The sequence below is a fragment of the Aplidium turbinatum genome, chromosome 8 (genome assembly GCF_918807975.1).
Source record: "Aplidium turbinatum chromosome 8, kaAplTurb1.1, whole genome shotgun sequence".
In the NCBI taxonomy this organism is placed as follows: Eukaryota; Metazoa; Chordata; class Ascidiacea; order Aplousobranchia; family Polyclinidae; genus Aplidium; species Aplidium turbinatum.
The window spans coordinates 25156809-25177603 of NC_137479.1; the positions used below are offsets into that span (position 1 = coordinate 25156809).

Here is a 20795-nt window from a genome sequence, read left to right on the forward strand (position 1 = left end):
GCAAGGACATTAGTGTGATACTCAGACTCCATATAAGCTGTTGTTCTAAAACCAACCGTGCTATAATAGAGAAATCATAAGCGTGACGATAACAATTAATAAACCGGCGACAATAATTGTGACAGACCACGTCAGGCCATAACCACAGAGATAGTTCAAGCTTATCATCCATCAATCAAAATTCAAAACCCTTAACTTTCTTAAAATGATTTACCATTTGAAAACGTCAAATTACCATCAGAAAGTTAGTATCTGTTAGATTAGTTGGAATTTGTTTGCATGAGCTCAGCTAAACCCGAAGACAGAAGTATGTCTAATCCAGCAACAAAGACTGCTCATTATATATCAATCCAACGGCGTCAGACGTTAAAGTGACGTAAAACAGGCAACGTTTGTTAGCTGTAACAACCACAAAAATAAGCAAATAACCAAACGAATTCATATTAAAACTCTGTTTCCAAAGCAAAAAATAGATGAATTAAAAGAACAACTTAAATTCCTTGTCCACATCGCCATGTATTGGGCCGTGACGGCTTAAAAACAATTTATAAAAGCGTAAGCCTTTCTTAGATATATATCGCAAAAGTACGTTTTAATTAAATACCACGTCTTTTCATTCTTCTCCATAATAGTGTCCTTTCGCCACTGCAGTATTCCATTCTGAAAAACACAAATGAGAATCAGCAAGTTAATTAAATCAAAGCATACAGCACCGTTGTTACTCGTGAAAGTTTAAACAGAATTTCTCTGTCGTGTCCGCGCTTACGCCGGTGGTTGAAGATTTACAGTAGATTATGTGAATGGGAAGCCCATCTTCGTGTGCACCTTCAAGCATAGTTTTAAGTATTCTGCCAAAGACCAAGTGGCGTGCTCTTGGGCGGTGGTGAACCCGTGCCGACGGCTCATCACTCGGCGATGCAGCCAATTCAATTGAGGTTGGGAAAGAAAAAAAAACGCACTTTATCTTTGTAGATTACAATACAGTATCTGTTGCCACAAAATGCACTATATCCGAAAAATACGCTGTGGCTTCTTTAAGTTGCCTGGCCTCTTGAAACGGTTACGGACCACTAAAATCATCCCGGACCAAAACTAACCCCTGTCAACGCTACTGAAAGTAGTTAACACATGAGAGTAGTTTCGAGCTTACCAACGTACTCGCAAAAGAGCTGATTTCCATATTCTTAAGCAGGTGATCAATAACCAATAACCATTAATGCATGCATGACCAACAGCAGTGTGGTCTTTACCAGTTTATATGAGATTTTCCTCCTCATTTTTCACTACGAAAACCAACCTAGCTCGAACACGATGTAGTCGCCGATTAGTTGGTAAAAAATAGCTTCAAAAATGCTCATTGTATATATTTTGAAGAAGTTTATAAAACAAGCATAAATTCAGCAATAAAACACATGCCATTGAATCTAAGTGATAAAGCAACTAGAATACAAGATCTCACCTTGCAACAGAACGTTTGTAGCTTTTTTCAAATCAAAATCACCAGGGTCGTTCCACGCAGTTCGCGGACCATCAACGCGCATATTTACAAGCGGAAGCGAAAATGTAGCACTTGAGGTTTTTGATTTAGGCTTACTCTGATTGCTCAAGGCAGATTCTGATACAGTTCCGTTAAAAATAAACTTGTCAGCAGCAAAAGTTACATGCACCATTGTGTTCCTGGATTCCACAATTTCATTGTACATTTGCTCATTGTTGTCCAGTTTATCGCGCGAAAAATCATCAGTAAAAAACTTTAGTCCCCACTCGTTTTCTAGCTCTGACATCACTTTGACGTCAGATGACGTTGTGGTATCAATGTCTGTCATAAATTCAAATATAATTTCATTGTTTTCGTTGCTTTCAAACTCAAATTCGTCATTTAAAACAACCGCTTTTGTTTTTGGCTCAATTGGCAATAAAACGTCCACGTTAGAAACTGCAAAAGTATTGCTACTGCACCCTTGCTTTAGAAATGAAAGAGCAGCATTGTTTGGTTGATTCACTTCGCTTTCAACACAAACTGAAACAACACTACTGTTTTCTTCACCTTTGGCATGACCGACAACCTTGTTAGCAATAGAAGTCGGTGAAGGTTTTGTTTGATCACGCACAGTTGGCGATGGGGAATCAGCGGCTGGCCTAGTGTCCTTTATCAATTGAGCAGCAGCTGCTCCTATGAAAAATGGTATAGCAGCGGCATGGTGTTCACCATCTGGGCTAATTTGTTCCGCGGAGCACGAAGAATAATTGTTCGACGACGACGAAGCAGTGGAAGATCCGTCTTCGCTGCTGCTTGCCAAGCTGCATCCAGTGCTGTCTAAGTTGCTTCTCAGCTTGCCTGCATAGGAAGTAGTGCTTTGACGAGTCGTGCTTTTGCAATTTGCGGAGTCGACAAAGGAAGGCAGCGTTGGCCACTGTAGTTGACTCTCCCGGTCACACAGCGCTTCCGCCACAGCAAAGGTATTGTCATGTTTTTTATCGTTCAAGTGACTATTTGCTTTTCGATTATGAAAAGATCGTTGACTGTTGGCAAACGTTCCGTTCGGGCTTTTGTTTGCAGAAGGAGAAGGGTCGCTAAATCTGCGCTTTCTCGTACCTGTTGAAACATAATACCGTGTTAACTCTGACAAAACAGAGCTTTTATCGATAAAAGAAAGTAAAACATGTGAACTGATTAGAGATGTGAGTCGTTTTCTACTCGCTTAAAAAAACGATCGTTTTTTTTTTGCACCAACAATCTGTCGAAAATGTAAGTGTTGGAATAAAATTTGTATTTTTGCTTCTCTGAAATATTTGTTCTGAAGTGATCAAGACATCGATAAATTGCCAAAACAAAACTTCGTCACTAAACTTTTCATTGAAATCTTGGTTTGACTTCAACAAGGATCCAAAAGGATGCGTAGTGTGACAAAATAAACAGAGGATAGCGTATCACACTAAAATTGGCAAATTTAAGTATATTAAATTTAAAGAACTTAAATTTGTCAATTTAGTGAGGTACTGTGTATGTTTTTTGTCGATAAGTTAACTTGTATCAGTCGACTAGACTGTAGATTCGCCAATTAGACTTTAAAGAACACATAATACTCCATATAATACTCATTATAATAGGCTATATGCAATGAAAGAAATGAAAATAAAAGAAATTAAGACAAGGAACAAAGGAAGTTGACTGTTAACATGGTCACCACCGGAACCTCATTCTCATCAAAGCTTCCAAAACCTAAAAAAAATTCCAGCCTAAAACAAGCAAAATTTTTTGTAAGGAGCCCAAAAAAGAAGCCAAAGCATGTTGCTATTTACGCACACTTAAAAGACCAGAGCAATTAAAAAAACAGATTTCGTTCATAAAATATCACCAATCTTCTAAAAACATTTGTAAACCTTTCATTAAGAATTATGGTAACCTGCGAAAATTGGGTTATATTTGTCGTCTGCAGCTCCTTTTATAAAATCAGAGATCAGCAAAATTACCCTACCATTGTCTGAGAAATTGTCTACTGATGCCTGATCATTGGATAGTTGGATACTGCAGGCATATTGGTATTTACGCTCAAGACTCAATGTTTCCCAACGGTTGATCGCAAAGCAGCAATTTTCATAGTTTTATGTAGATGGAAATGCACATTAATACTTTAAGATTGACATTATCAAAAGGACCTGGCAACCCTAATCCTCATGATTGGTAACGCTTAAAGTTGGGTGGTTTACTGGCAGCATTTGCTGATCATGCGACCACAGAACCATGCTGACTTACAGATCTTAGTCAAAACTGCAGCTAACTAATTTAGAATTTATAAGTTATTTAGCAGCTTTAATTCAACACTTTTATTTGCAGTTCTTTGTTATGATAAAAGAAAACAGTTGTTACTTGAAAAATTACATGAAACGATTGGAAATAGTATGTATAAAAAACTTTAAAAAAAAAACGATTAAAAAACGATAACCAAAAAAAAACGTTTTAAACCATCCCTAGCACAGAAATATTATTCAAAGTTTCAAACATACCGTATTAACTTAACAACATAATGATAAAATAGGTTCTGTGTTCATATAAGAATAGATGTAAGCAGCCTTGGCGCTTTCAAATTACCAATCATTTTACAATTAAAAATAACGACAATCTGAATTACGACAGATGAACCTTAAATTTCGTAATAAACAACCATTTTCGAAATAACTGCTGTTGGTCTAGTGGTCTATTCCTTTTCACTGATGCCTGAGAAAAAGCCACCCTATAGTTGCAAGGTCAGCTTGCACAAGCTACCTCAATCTTCATCCAGATATTGGTGATATGTGATGCTTCGAAAGGCTGTTTTCTATCAGTCTATGAGCATGTCAATGCCGTTCTTGTGCGAGCAATGAATACAAAAATACCATTGCAACTGCAGTTCATTGAAAACTTTGGCTCAAAAACATTGAAACTATAGGCTCACCATAAAACCGAGTTACATTTTGATTCAGCTTTAAGATACCACCATGTGAAACAATGCCAACAGACATGAGATTGAGTTCAAGCGTTTGTTCAATTGTACTTGTAGCAGTAATAACACTAGGTCAAATATTGATAAACATTGGACAGTTAACTCGGCAACACGCATGTACCGTATGTATAATGTTTCACTTTTTGCTATGCAAGATATTACCTATAGTTTTCGGAGATTCCCGCCCACTTATAGGTTGCTTAGGAGTAGCTTTGCGCCTTCCTTGTGTGACAAACTCCTCACTGCTATCTTTTGTCAGGACTTCACCTAAAATATGAAAATAAAAAGAATGATTTTCTGGAAGGGGGTAGCAATAGCAATAGATTGAAGTTCGAACAATGCATACCAGAAACGCAGAAAACCGAGTCATCTTGCAATGTGTCAATGAGAGTTTGTTCAAGTCTTTCTGTCGGTTCCGTTTCTGTCTGCTCAGAAGATTCTTTATCTTTTTGCTTGTCTTCTTTTTTTGTTTTTTTCAACTTCTTTTTGCTCTTTTTTGGAAGATTGTGTTTGTTGTCTTTGGATTTCTTTTTATTTGTAGTTGAACTATCGAATAGACCATGTTTCTTCATAATTTCTTCCACATCCTCCTGAAAAAGCATAATATGGTTGTGCATCTTTTTACAGACAATTTTTAGAGAATGTTATTGTTATAAGAGAATGTTAAACGTTATTCTATTGATGGAAGTATGTACTTTGTTCCAAACAACTACGATATTCTACTTACACTAAAATCTAGGTACATCAAACTCTTTCTTCAAACATTGTGTACAATAAACAGCAAACTTTTAAAAGATAAAGCAACTTAAGTCAAGAGTTAAATGAAAAATATATTTTTCCTACCAACCTCTTCATTTTTATTCGTTTTCCCTTGTTTGTCTTTGCTTGGTTGATTAGAGCTTTGGGAAGCATTTACAGATTGAGAAATAGGGTCATTTAACGCATCCTTTTTAGCTGAAAGTGTTTTACTGGCTCTTTTCTTTAGTGATTTTGATCCACCACCATTTCCTTTGTTGCCGATTGTATCTGTGCCCAACAATGGCTGACTCTCGGAGTCAGCCGATTTCTGATGTTCTAATTTCTTTGGCCAATCACTTGTACCAGATCTTTCCAACTTTTTGATAGAACTCGCCAAACTTTCATTGTCTACAATAATAGTATAATTCATAAAATAGTTGTCGTCAATGAAACAGTTTATAACTAACTCTATGTAGAATTGCATAGTGACTTCATGTTGAAATTCTCTGTTTTTAACTCTTGCGCTTCAAAACACTGAATAAAAAGACAAAAATTATAAACAATTTGACAAACCATTCAAAGCTTCCTTTTTTTCTTCAACTTCTTTAGTCATATCCTGCTGGTCACCAGCCCCTAAAAAGAAAATGATAGAATATGTGTTAGCTTCACTTTTGTTATAAACTTCACAAAAAGTTTCTAGGTATTGGCAAATATATATAATATATATATATATACCAAACAGGCAAAAGTGGAGTAGAAAATCAACACAAACTTGAACAACAGAGATGCAAAGCCTGAATCAAGCTTAAACACCAAGAAAGAAACCTTTCAAGTCAAATCCTAAAGCAGCAAAGAACACTTAATGAAGACCATATGTTTTAAAGCAAATCATTTGTAAAATGATTAGTTTCAGTCAAGACAAATCAGTATGCATATATCCCAGACTACAGGCACTTCCTCAAATTAAAATCAGCATTTTAATGAGTCTGGAGAAATAATTGTGGCGACTAAGAATGTTCTTGAGCCAAATTGCAACCACAATAAAAGCTATACAAAAATGTGAAAATTATTGCTGCGTTGAGCAATAAACAAAATGTATATCTTCCTTTGTTTGTTATTTCCATAGGCTATGCTGTACAACCTTTTGGTTTGTGTCTTTTTTTCTTCTTAACCTTCTTTAGAATTTCCACAGTAGGACTATTTGTGGTAGCACTTTCATTATCAACACTTTTCCAAGTAGACACTGCACTTGGCGTGACACTACGAAAACAATATGATAAAAAAAATAGTATTAAGTAGGAAATTCTAGGAATCCATTTTGATTATCAATATATTTGCATAACACATCGCACAGTAATGGAAAAATTCAAGTTTGTAATAAAAAACTTTCACACAAAGCGTGCATAACTATTATATGCACATAATGCACTTATGTCTTTCTTCTCTACACTACAACTTTCTTTGTGAATATACACTACATACTAGGGTGTTGCAGGCGCCCCATGAAATTTAAATCTTGGTTTCACCATGCTTACCTTTTTTGTGGTACTGTGTTTAGATCAGTAGACCACAAATATGAAGTTTCATAAATTTTCATCGACGTTTACCTCCACCGCCGAGGCCATTTTGAGGCCCACTTTTTGAATTTTTTTATGTTTTTTGCCACTAGAGGGCAGTGTATAAATTTTGCAATATTGGGGATATATTTAAAAGATGCACTATGATGTCCTGAATTGTTAAAACAAAAAATTGGAGAAATGGGATAAGTATATCCAAAAATATTCAAGTTTTGTCACTAATTTTCTGCACAATACTGCCCCTAGTGGTGAAAAAAAAAATTAAAATATCTTAAAAACTACTCATCATATTGTTATGGAACTTGCATGTACCCCCCCATTTTCGTGGGTAAGGAATTTGATTTTAGCAATATTTTTGAAAAATATTACCACTAGAGGGCGGTAATTCTAATTTTGAACTATTTTTCTGTAAAATAGCGATATTGTTGCATTTCTTGAGCTATGCTATCTAAAGAATACAATTTCATGGCTTATGCACAACAAAATTTATTCAATTGTAAAGAAACTGCATGCATGCATGTACTATATTAATACATCTAAACAGGCCATGTGAGTCTTAGTTAACACAATTTACGCAAAGGCAGTTGTACATCTTCGCTGTGTTGATAAATGACGTTTTCTAAGATTTGGTATCTTTCTTCGATCTTCCTCCACCGCTTGAATATAGTTTTGCAGATTTTTTCTTGTTTTGCTAGATGAAGAAAGTCGGATACTAGTTTTACCCCTCTCTCTGCTGAATCACTGCAGACTCTGAGTGCACTTATGACAGAATGGCCCGTTTCGGTGAGTCCGATTTGGTGAGTCGGATTCGGTGAGTCCGATTTCTTAACGGGGGATTTTTTCAATTTTTTTTTTAAATTATTTAATACCGTAGCCTAATTATCATTGCCGTTTTAAGGTTAGGGTTAGAGGTTAGGAACTCACCGAATCGGATTCACCGAATAGTAGCAGACCCCACTTATGATACCATTAGCAGAAGCATAGCCATCATCTATTTCCCACTCTTTCGAGTGCTTGGCAAGAAAAGTTGTTGAAGTTTGCAAAAGTTCAAAAAACATTTTGCTGCTGGCATTTGCATAGGAGCACAATGACAATGAGTTATCATTAACAATGTCTGGCAGCTGTGGCTTACCGTATCCATTACCAAACATGTTTGTAACCTGGTCTTGGAAACTTGCATTTAAACGCAGCAGAGTTCTAGCCAAAGCTTCCTTTTCATCCATAGTGACTTGTTCGTCCCATAGAGCTAAGCGGATCAACTCCCCAGTTACATACCATGTGTGCCTACCTAAAGCTTTTAATTTTGTCTACTGCATCATAGCTTTTGATGTCACTTACCAGTTGCAAATCTTTTTGGGGTGCTGATGCAGCAATTGGACAGTTGAACCACCATCCATTAAATACAAAAGTCAACAAATCGCTCTAATTTTTGTATTTGTGACTTGGAAATGATTCCTTGTGGTAGAAAGTCTTGCAGCATTACTATCTTATAGCAATAGAGCTGCTTTCCCATCCACCTTGCTCGATGGACTGCACCACAGTTCATGAAGTTGTACTGTCCACTGTTGATTCCAATGTACACCGCCATCAGGTCTAAAAGTTTTTTGTAGTCACCCCTCTGATAATTTTGCATATCTCTCAAAATTTATAAGTGCTTCCACTTTTCTACTTTGGATTGTTACAAATTCTCCCAACTCTTGAGGATCTTTGGTATGCAGTACAGCTGCAGCATGTGGGGTTGCATTGAATCCTTTGTTCCGGAATCTTTTGAATAGTTCAATGTCTGGAGATCTTGACGTTTCGACTTTCAGGGCTTCCCACACATGAGAAAGTATAACTTCTCCAGTACGTTTTCTGCATGCTAGGCAGAGAAGTGGTTTGTCTAGCTTTATTTGAAGAAAAAATGCAGCAGAGAGATCGCTTGAAAAATGTTTTGGGTATTGTTTTAAATTTTTTTTTTCTGGCCATCACTATGCTGCATTAGGGTGTTGCAAATTTTACAACCTATGTTGAAAATATGATTTTCTGACCGGAAATGGCGTGAAACGACACCAAAAAATTTTTTTTTGAAAAATTTCAAGGTTTAGGTGTCCCACACTCACCCCGAAAATTTTGCGTTTTGCCGCAAATGAACATATTTTCAAACGCAAGCAATTTCTGCATTTTACATCATAACCACACCATGTTGGGTATCATTTTGATCAGAATTTTATGGAGAACATCACTAAACTATCAAAAGTTAATTTTCTGCAAGAATGTAAAAATTGAAAATTTGGCCTGGTGTAATATTTTGACAAAAATCCATTCAAAAAAGGTGGAAAAATTGGAAAATTAGACACAAAATGTTTTGAAACATAATTATGGTTACTACGATAGTCTTATCAGTTAAATGCCAAACAGTGTCAAAACTAAGCGTCAAAGATCATTGGGCTTGTCAATCATCCTTGAAAATCACCATCTCATCCAAAACTTTGAAGCTATCCAACTCTTGTATCATGGGCCAATCTAATTGATATTTGCTGGTACACCTTCTCTTTTTCTTTGAAGTGTCAAAACTGTGTGATATCCGAACATATTGATGTGACATAAGCTCGTATTTTGTCATCAGTTTCTTTTATTTTGTCGTCTGACATTGCATCGTTTCTGTCTTCAACCTTTCGGTTATTCAAACATCTGGTGATGTTGCCAATCAGCCTCTCATTCGCCATCTGGTTGTTTTTGAAGGACACCCATTCAACCAATAATTAGGCTGGCCTAGTGACAAACAAGGAGAGCAAACAAACCTTGCCTGAAAAACGGCGTCCCACAGCAAAGATCGGTACTGGCTCCACTTCTTTTCAACATCTACACCCACGACCTGCCAACTACGGTTTCCGCAAAATATGCTTATGCGGACGACCTGGCAATTCTCCACTCCACAAAGTCGTGGGAAAATCTAGAAGACACCTTGAGCCAAGACATGAAAACTCTCTCAGCCTAACTCCAGAACTGGCGACTGAAATTCAGCGAAACCAAAACTGTGGCAGCAGCTTTCCACCTCCATAATCGGGAAGCTGATCGTGAGCTACACGTCCAGAACAACGGAAAATCTCTGTCCTTCTGCCCCGAACCAAGATATCTTGGGGTGACACTGGACAGATCGCTCACATACCGCCACCATTTGGTGTCACTGCGCAAGAAACTCACATCCCGCGCTGCGCTACTCAAGCGCCTGGCAGGCTCTAGCTGGGGGGCGAGGGCTGACACTTTGCGTATAGCAGCCCTAGCCCTTGTCTACTCTTCAGCAGAGTACTGTGCACCTGTTTGGTGCTGCAGTGCTCACTGCCATAAACAGCGCCCTGCGCACAGTGACCGGATGCCTGCATCCCACACCATTGGACAATCTCCCCATTCTCGCTGGCATCCAACCCACTGAGCTTCGTCGTGAAGAAGCCACTCTGTCACTCGGTCGACAGGCACTGGAGCCTAACCACCTTCTCCACTACAAGATCTCTGCTCTCCCAAACGAGCACCCCCGTCGACTGAAATCAAGACACCCATTCGTGCCAGCCGCTCAACTTCTTATCAACAAAGCTGATGTACAAGACATCTCTGCGGCTGCTTGGGCGGACCATAAATGGAGTTCTGAATGGAAGTCAACCGCCACCAGACTCTATTCGTTCATCCCCGACGCTGACACACGCCCCATCGGTCTAACACTATCAAGACAGGCATGGGTGCGCCTCAACCGTTTCCGTACGGGCGTCAGGCTTTTCCACTCAACCATGCATCAATGGGGAATGGCCTCTTCCTCCTCCTGTGAACGTGGTGCCGAGGAACGGACCGCAGACCACATCATCAATGACTGCTCCATCTTCAAGCCACCTAACGGAGTGGAAGGTCTGCGTGTCATGGATGATGAAACCAAAGACTGGCTGCTCTCTAGCAGCCTTCCAGTGTAGTCTGGCAACATCGTGAATCTGGGGTGGTAAAAGGATAGACCCTCGGCCCCAGACGCTCACACGATGACGACGACACAGTTTTGACACTTCAAAGAAAAAGAGAAGGTGTACCAGCAAACATCAATTAGATTGGCCCATGATACAAGAGTTGGATAGCTTCAAAGTTTTAGATGAGATGGTGATTTTCAAGGATGATTGACAACGGAATGGCCCGTTTCGGCGAGTCCGATTCGGCGAGTCCGATTCGACTAGTCCGATTCGGCGAGTTCCCTATTCGGCGAGAGCCTTTTTCGGCGAGTGCCCTATTCGGCGAGTTTTTGAAATTTTTAAAAGGAAATTATCGGGTACCGTAGCCTAATTACAATTGCCGTTTTTACATCGTTTTAACGTCGCTAAACGTTGAAATCGTGCAGAAAGGAATAAAAATAAAATGTTTGAACTATTAAATTAAAATTCGTCATATCAGTTCAGTTAGTTTTATTTCTGACCATCATATCAAAAACAATACACGTCAACATAGCAAAGGTCGAGAAAAATGTAGAAGCGACAAAACGCGAAGTTAAAACGTGCTTGTGACCGAAGTAAGTTATTGAGTTGAAAGAAATTTGGCACGGTCGCAACACCTTCGGAAAAATTTAAGATATGAAGGGTAAATAAAACAAAGACAATGTTACAAAAAAAATCATGTTTATGTCTATAAGTTAGTACTTTTGAATAGTTAAAATGATTAGTTTGGATCAACAAATGTGTGACCTACAGCTTAGATTGAAAGGAAATTATCGGGTACCGTAGCCTAGTTATCCCGACCAGCAAAAATTTGTTCCAAGAACCCAGTTAGCCTAACAGTTCATTTTTACATTGCAGTAACAGAATAAAAAGGCTAACCAAATGTGTGGCCTATCGTTTTAACGTCGCTAAACGTTGAAATCGTGTAGAAAAGAAAACTTTGCTGACTAGGATACGTTGAAACTGAAAAACATTCACAGAAGCCCTACGATACGTTGCATTTTTAAGATAATGTATCCAGACGTTGAATCAATGTACAAATGAAATGTTATGCTAAATGGGTTCTTGGAACAATTCGAAAGGCTTCTGTGAATGTTTCTCAGCTTCAACGTATCCTAGTCAGCAAAGTTCTCTTTTCTACACGATTTCAACATTTAGCGACGTTAAAACGATGTAAAAACGGCAATTTTTGCTGGTCGGGATAACTGGGCTACGGCACCCGATAATTTCCTTTCAATCCAAGCTGTAGGCGGCCTACAGTAGGCCACACATTTGGTTAGCCTTTTTATTCTGTTACTACAATGTAAAAATGAACTGTTAGGCTAACTGGGTTCTTGGAACAAATCGAAAGGCTTCTGTGAATGTTTCTCAGTTTCAAAGTATCCTAGTCAGCAAAAGCTCCCTTTTCTACTCGATTTCAACGTTTAGCGACGTTAACACGATAGGCCACACATTTGGTTAGCCTTTTCATTCTGTTACTACAATGTAAAAATGAACTGTGTTCTTGGAACAAATTTTTGCTGGTCGGGATAACTAGGCTACGGTACCCGATAATTTCCTTTCAATCCAAGCTGTAGGCCACACATTTGTTGATCCAAACTAATCATTTTAACTATTCAAAAGTACTAACTTATAGACATAAACAAAATTTATTTTATTTTTTTTTGTAACATTTTCTTTATTTTATTTTCCCTTCATATCTTAAATTTTTCTGAAGGTGTTGCGACCGTGCCAAATTTCTTTCCATAGGCGCCGACTTTTCAAAAAACCTTGGGGGGCGAGAAAGGTGATGACGTCATAACCATAACGCTATTTTACTCAATTAAAATAGTCTTTGATTAAGCTTAGTGTCTTGTTTATATTAACAAATAGGTCCCAAACTGAATTTATTAGAAGCGCTGCTTGAAAGGATTAGTTTTACGCATGCAGTACGCCTAGTCGTAAAAATTTTGATATTGTTAGCTCATAATTGGAACTGTTGGAAAACAAGCCGATTCATTTCCTTTTCGTGCGAGTGAATAACAACGATCAAGACAGTGAAGTTATCGAAATAAAACGCAAAAAATCATGATCTCAAGCAGAGTGAAAACCCGCTATCAGTTTTATTAACCTCGTTTCGCTAATTACTTTCAAAGCGTTAACAACTGCGAAGTGTTTTCTCTTCTGTTTTTTATCGAAAGTCTTTATAGTCTTTTATTGAATACAGTAGGCTATACTCGAGCGTGGCCTAGACTCGAGTAAAGGTCGAGATGTTCGCAAGTGATTTTCACCTCAAAAAGACAAGTTCAACTAACACGGGACAAGCTGTTGTCTCCAGCTCGGCAATTTTCAAAATGAACGCACTAAAAATCATTGTCGATGTAGATTACGTAAGTGTGAAATCGCGTCGGCCTAAGTAAAACTTTTGAATACGTTTATTTGCAGTGATTCAAACTTAATTTTCAAATTCAATGATTTCTTGTCAATTCTAAACTTTATGCACTTGTTGAGCAATATGCAAAGCTCACGAGACAAAACAGAAAGAGGAGATCATTTTTTTATTTTTGCGTGTAGGATATAATCGTTATTATTTTCACGTAACATTCCATGATCGTTGAAGTCGATGTCAAACCTTAGCGGCCGCATAAAACAATGATGTCAGGTTAGCTAGGTGATAATAGCGGTAAGAGACGTCGTTAATGCAGGCAATATCTGCGACCAAGACCATTAAACACCTTTTCTTTTATCGGTTTTCGATTTAATTCTCACACATTGCGAAGAAAACAATGCGTTCTGTTGAATCATAATTGTCTCACAGCGGGAAGGCCTCGTTGAAAATAGCGCGTCTAATTTAGCTGGTTTACTTAATATTGCAGTGAATAGTTACGTGACTATTCCAGCAGTGCAAGTTACTCTACCATCTACTTTGAAACTTCCATACCGTATGAGAAAGCCATGCGATCAGCTGCTGTTTTGCGGGCAAGAGCAACGTAGGCTTTTCTTGCTTTCGGCATTCTTTAACCCTTTGCTTTTCAACGTTTTTTTGGAAGTTAACTGCTCAAGGGGGGGCCGTTTTTGGATCAAATTCAATCAGCTGTTACGAGTTATCCGCTGATGCTATTTCAACAGAAGTTGCACTGGTGTGAAAACAAATCATTTGTCTATAAGTTTGAAAACTCATTATTTTAAAATTTTATATGTTAAACTTGATATTTCAATTTTTGCAAAGGTACCCAAAAACGACAATTTTGATTTAACTTGCCGCTATTTAATTACCGTGCTAATCCGATTTCATGCAAACTTCTAAATAACAAAGAGCTCGATCGAACGCACGAAGTGTGTGTGCGGTGTGCCGAATCATTGCATTGATTAGAATTTACGACTTGCGAGCAAATCTTATTGTAAGCTACTCACTGATTCTAAAATAGTTACAATCAGAGTAATATTGTTACACGAATTTGAAAAAACAAAACTGCGTTTGTTGTCTTACATTTTTATCCTAAACTAATGCATTCCGAAACTCATGGCTAGCTTCTAGTTTTATGGAACCAAATTTCTCATAAGTAACACCTTAGCCTGCTTGAATAGCTGTTTACATCTTCGTTTGTGTATTTTAGGTCTACAATTGAGTTTGTAGAATGAATATTTTTAGTAGAAAGAAGACAATTGAACAAGTTGTTGAAATAATCTGAAATTTCTAAGTTCAAATTAGGTGCTTTTGAAATTGTAGATTTGTGTCAAGTCGCAACACAAATATCATGCAGGCCACATCATAAGTCATTTCGCTTACGGGTGTTTATAAACATGACTCATAAATTACATCCACAAAAAATACAGCATTTACATCAACAAAGCTAAGTTCGAAGCTCACTTTTTATTGAAGATTGTGTCAATCAATTTGAAAATACATTTTTAGTCAGCCAGCGTCGAAATAATGCAACAGCGAATTGAGGAACATGCGTAAACAAAGGAAATGTGAAATAACCCACAGTCAGCAAATCTACATAAATTTAACGTTTACAAATGTTGAATCAATGTAAAAGAACTGGATTGCTGACTGGGTCCTTATTGTTTGAAGCACTAAAAATACGCGTAAAAGTGACAACGTCAGCAAGGCAGTGATTATGTTTCTGGCCAAAAAAAAACATTTTACTGAGATACAATAAACATAATCATTTTGTGCCAGATTGTGAGAAGACTTCCTAGATTCTTTCCAACCATTTGCATGATTGCAAATTATTTTCTATAACTTTACATTGCTAAAAAATGTCTTCTTTGTTGAAACAACGTGGCTACAATTCTATAAAAAATTCTTAGGCCTACTACATTGAAGTAATGAAATTTTTTTTGTGATTTTGCTGATGACGTTTTACAATATCCGAGAAGTAAAAAATAATAATGATGAATTATTTTACAAAACCGTGGTTTGCAAGTGCTTCACAAAAAATTGTTGGGGGAAAATTTACTATTAGACGTAAAACGTTTGTAAAAGAAAATTGTCGGTTTACGTACAGTATTTATAATGTTTATTGCGCTGTTATCGAATTATAAACTGCCTGTAGGCTATTGTCTACCTTTGTGGTTGCCGGCCAGCTTAGAGCAGCATGCAAACTAAGCGTTTATGGTATTTGCATCGTGTTATGATTCTCGAAAATTTCCCACAAGGTCTTTATTTTTATCGTGATATTTTGTGCCTCTTCTGTCCTAAACTTGAAGTTATTGTGCAGCACTATCCACATCGGTTTTTAGACTCAGTCTTCATTGAAAATCTTTTGTGTGGTGCATCATTTCAAGTAGTGTCTTCCCCTAAACTGTTACACAAATCGCCTTGAACCAGGTTGATTATTATGTATCATGTGTGGAATTATTACTGTAGATGTCTGACTAAATTCATGCCAAAGTCGAGCAAATTCTGCTTTCGGGATCCTTGCCGTTATTTACTGTATTTTTTGTTGATAAGTTTAGGCAGCATTTTTCCAAGATAAATGAAGACATCGGTATTGTTCGTCACTTAGATTTAGTTTTCTCAGCATTATTTATTCATTCTTTGATCCACTAGTTTGTCCCACTTTTGGTATAATCGGATCGTTTATAAATGGCGGGTCTTCACAATAGCCGGCCTCTTATACATTGGCGCAACGTATTCAGATGTTGAATCAATGATGAAGAAAGCTGATTTGTTGTTTGTCTTATGTGACGCCTAAATTTATGCCTCGTCTACAGTACAAAATATTTTGTAATGTACATTGTGTACATTGTACATTTTGTTTGTAGGCCTACATTACAAAATATTTTGTAATGTAGATGAGGCATTATCATCTTTATTTTGCGCTCTTTGGAACAAAACACAGTGCACTGTGAAACAAAAATACAGGACATAACAACAAGTAGGCGACATAAAGCAGTGAAGGGACGCCATCGAGTTAGCTGCTACGTGTAAAGGGAGCCTATCTCATAATTTTGAGTGTATCTCACAATTACTGTTTGCAAAAACGCTATTTCTCCGGCTTCTCCCAAAAGCATTTGCAGTGATACATTTCCTCAATTGCAAGTTTTGTCAATGAGAGCATTTCCATAGAACGTTTATTTCGAAACCAGGTTTTCGTGTCTTTATCCAAGAGAAGATTTCTTATTGTAACGTTTTTTATTCGTCAATGAATATTATCTGCTTGAAACAACTGTTTTGAATAGTTTGTGGCCTCCATAGCCTACTATTTTGATCGTGGATTGCTATTCTTCTTTGTAGAGCTGATAACGCAAAAAAGCTTGCTATTATTGTTTCTAATTAACAGCTTTGCGATCACTGGCTTTTCTTTGTAGCATAAGAAATAACGCGCTTTGTATTATTGAGGTCAAACCAAACAAAAGAAAGCAAGAGGATGCTTCTCTCTGCTCGCGCATATCGATACACGAAGCAATTATGAGCTTATGGCTTGTCATCGCAATGTAATCCATTTCACGCTTTGCTGGAAGTTAGCTAGAAATAGCAAAAATTCACCAAAATCTTGAATTTACAAGAAAACTACACAACTTTTAGCATCAAATTTAATATCATCAGATCCGCCTGGCAATTTTAGGAAAAGTCAAGAAAAACCAAGTGCATGGCGTTACTGTGCTTCAAATAATTAAAGGAAATATGAGGGGGGGGCCAAATCTGGCCTCCCTTTGAGGAGCAAAGTGTTAAGACCGTTTAAATTATCTAAATCTCTTTCACGAAGTGTTTTATCTTTGAAACACCACTTGTCATCACCATTTTTGTTGCCCTTCAACCATAAATTTACGGGGGGCGCCGCCCCCTGGAAGTCGGCGCGTATGTTTCTTTCAACTCAATAACTTACTTCGGTCACAAGCACGTTTCAACGTTCGTGTTTTGTCGCTTCTACCTTTTTCTACGCCTTTGCTATGTTGACGTGTATTGTTTTTCATATGATGGTCAGAAATAAAAACAACTGAACTGACATGACGAATTGTAATTTAATAGTTTAAACATTTAATTTTTATTCCTTTCTGCACGATTTCAACGTTTAGCGACGTTAAAACGATGTAAAAACGGCAATTGTAATTACGCTACGGTATCCGATAATTTCCTTTCACAAATTTCAAAAACTCGCCGAATAGGGCACTCGCCGAAAAAGGCTCTCGCCGAATAGGGAACTCGCCGAATCGGACTAGTCGAATCGGACTCGCCGAATCGGACTCGCCGAATAGTAGCAGACCCGATTGACAAGCCCAATGATCTTTAACACTTAGTTTTGACACTGTTTGGCATTTAACTGATAAGACTATTGTAGTATTGTGTATATAACATACCGTATGTTTCAAAACATTTTGTGTCTAATTTTCCAATTTTTCCACCTTTTTCGAATGGATTTTTGTCAAAATATTACGCCAGGCCAAATTTTCAATTTTTACATTCTTGCAGAAAATTAAGATTTGATAGTTTAGTGATGTTCTCCATAAAATTCTGATCAAAATGATACCCAACATGGTGTGGTTATGATGTAAAATGTAGAAATTGCTTGCGTTTGAAAATATGTTCATTTGCGGCAAAACGCAAAATTTTCGGGGTGAGCGTGGGACACCTAAAACATAAAATTTTTCAAAATTTTTTTTCTACTGGTGTCGTTTCACGCCATTTCCGGTCAGAAAATCATACTTCCAAAAAGAGATTCAAAAATTTTTTGAAAAACGCAACACCCTAATGCTGCATGCACTTCTCTTCAAATAAAGCTAGACAAACCACTTCTCTGCCTAGCATGCAGAAAACATATTGGAAAATGTGGTGCAGTCCATCGAGCAAGGTGGGTGGGAAAGCAGCTCTATTGGTATAAGATAGTAATGCTGCAAGACTTTCTACCACAAGGAATCATTTCCAAGTCACAAATACAAAAAATAGAGCGATTTGTTGACTTTTGCACTTTTGTATTAATTTAATGGATGGTGGTTTAACTGTCCAATTGCTGCATCAGCACCCGGAGAAGATTTGCAACTGGTAAGTGACATCAAAAGCTATGATGCAGTAGACAAAATTATCAGTGTTGCTGCTTTAAAAGCTTTAGGTAGGCACACATGGTATGTAACTGGGGAGTTGATCCCCTTAGTTCTATGGGACAAAAAAGTCACTATGGATGAAAACGAAGCTTTGGCTAGAACTCTCTGCGTTTAAATGCAAGTTTCCATGACCAGGTTACAAACAGGTTTGGTAATGGATATGGTAAGCCAGAGCTGGCAGACATTGTTAATGATAACTCATTGTGCTCCTATGCAAATGCCAGCAGCAAAATGTGTTTTGAACTTTTGCACATTTCAACAACTTTTCTTGCCAAACACTCGAAAGAGTGGGAAATAGATGATGGCTATGCTTCTGCTAATGGTATCATAAGTGCACTCAGAGTCTGCAATGATTCAGCAGAGAGAGGGGTAAACCTAGTATCCGACTTTCTTCATCTAGCAAAGCAAGAAAAAAATCTGCAAAACTATATTCAAGTGGTGGAGGAGGATCGAAGAAAGATACCAAATCTTAGAAAACGTCGTTTATCAACACAATGAAGATGCACAACTGCCTTTGCGTAAATTGTGTTAACTAAGACTCACATTGCCTGTTTGGATGTTTTGATATAGTACATGCATGCAAGCAGTTTCTTTACAATTGAATAAATTTTGTTGTGCATAAGCCATGAAATTGTATTCTTCAGATAGCATAGCTCAAGAAATGCAACAATATCGCCTTTTTACAGAAAAATAGTTCAAAATTAGAACTACCGCCCTCTAGTGGTAATATTTTGCAAAAATATTGCTAAAATCAAATTCCTTACCCACGAAAATGGGGGGGTGCATGCAAGTTCCATTACAATATGATGAGTAGTTTTTAAGATATTTTAATTTTTCTTTTCACCACTAGGGGCAGTATTGTGCAGAAAATTAGTGACAAAACTTAAATATTTTTGGATATGCTTATCCCATTTCTCTAATTTTTTTTAAACATTATTCAGAACATCATAGAGCATCTTTTAAATATACCCCCAATATTGCAAAACTTATACACTGCCCTCTAGTGGCAAAAAACATAAAAAAATTCAAAAAGTGGGCCTCAAAATGGTCTCGGCGGTGGAGGTAAACGTCGATGAAAATTTATGAAACTTCATATTTGTGGTCTACTGATCTAAACACAGTACCACAAAAAAGGTAAGCAAAATCCGAGAGGGTCGGGGCGCCTGCAACACCCTACTACATACATAATTATATAAGTCATTGAATGTTGTCATAATTTCATGTCTTTTTCACACACTAACCTGGATAAGTTGTGCATTTCAATTAACTCAGTAACATGATTTTCCTGAGTATTTTCTTTGGCCACCTTGCTAGTCAATCCAAAGTTTAGTGAAGCTCCAATGACTTCATCAGCCACAGGCATGTCAATAATGCAATGTTGGCTAGATGGAATTGACACCTGTTTATCAGAATGCATTTCTAAGCTAGGCCTACCATCTTTACTGCTTTCCATGCATAACGTTTCCTTCTGTTGCACTATCTCCTTTGTTACATCTTCATCAGAAGAAATATTTTCAGCGTCTTCATCTATATAAGGAATGTTGAGATCTTTCTTTAAAACATCTTGATAAGCCATTTTTCACACAACACAACTAGACTTGTATTCAAATAAAACACTTCATGATGCTTAGCAAAATTGTTATTATAATCCAAGTTTTTCTGTTCGAAACTGTGGCTTTGATAGACTATAGATGTCAAATGGACTTGAAATGGTAGCAAATAATAACTTATTTTCAGTTACAAGATTTTCTCGACTTCAAATTTCCAAATCACACTGTTTTATAGAATTTTAACAAGACTAAGTATTGACAAGATATTTCAAAAACTCTAAATCACCTGTCAAAATATCAAAAAAGGAGTTTATATATAAGACAACAACCCGTAGTGTTGTCAATACCAAAGTGTTCCAAAATTAAATATTGTGAAGAATGAAGATATTGCTGATATTTGTCAACAAAACTTTAGTGAAGCCATATTTTTGCCTGGGGTCTGCTACTATTCGGCGAGTTCCCTATTCGGAGACAGCCTTTTTCGGAGAGTTCCCTATTCGGAGATTTTTTGAAATTTTTATTGAAAATTATTATTAATTATAGGTTTACTCTAAACTGCCACTTAGGTTTTAACTTCATCTTTTATGGCAAACGCTATTTGGCAACTGTCTTTTTTTAGTTGACACGTTTTCGCTGAGACTTTATCTCATTAACACTATTGTTAATCATGAAAACTGTTGTTTTGATGTAAAACATATATTTTGATCAAACCCAGACAACAAAATTTGTCATTTTTACATTGATTTGACATTGATTGATACATTGATTTACATTGAAATAAAAACAACTCAACTGAACTGACATGACAAATTTTCATTTAATTGTTCAAACATTTTATTTCTATTTTCTCTGCACGATTTCAACGTTGAAGCGATGTAAAAACGGCAATGATAAATAGGCTACGATACCAGATAATTTTCTATTTTTTTCTGCACGATTTCAACGTTTAGCGACGTTAAAACGATGTAA

At 37.1% G+C, this 20795-nt stretch overlaps 1 protein-coding gene across 1 annotated transcript; it reads right to left on the reverse strand.

Moving 5' to 3' along the window:
- Window positions 1-394: 394 nt before the first annotated feature.
- Window positions 395-20106, reverse strand: LOC145775625 (uncharacterized). Its single transcript, XM_082586949.1, has 8 exons — window positions 19518-20106; window positions 6364-6482; window positions 5796-5855; window positions 5332-5630; window positions 4831-5074; window positions 4647-4751; window positions 1460-2596; window positions 395-660 (listed from the first exon to the last, which is right to left on the reverse strand). The coding sequence occupies exons 1-8, from the start codon at window positions 19850-19852 to the stop codon at window positions 614-616; spliced, it is 2346 nt and encodes a 781-aa protein (XP_082443075.1). The 5' UTR covers window positions 19853-20106; the 3' UTR covers window positions 395-613.
- Between the last annotated feature and the right edge of the window lie 689 nt (window positions 20107-20795).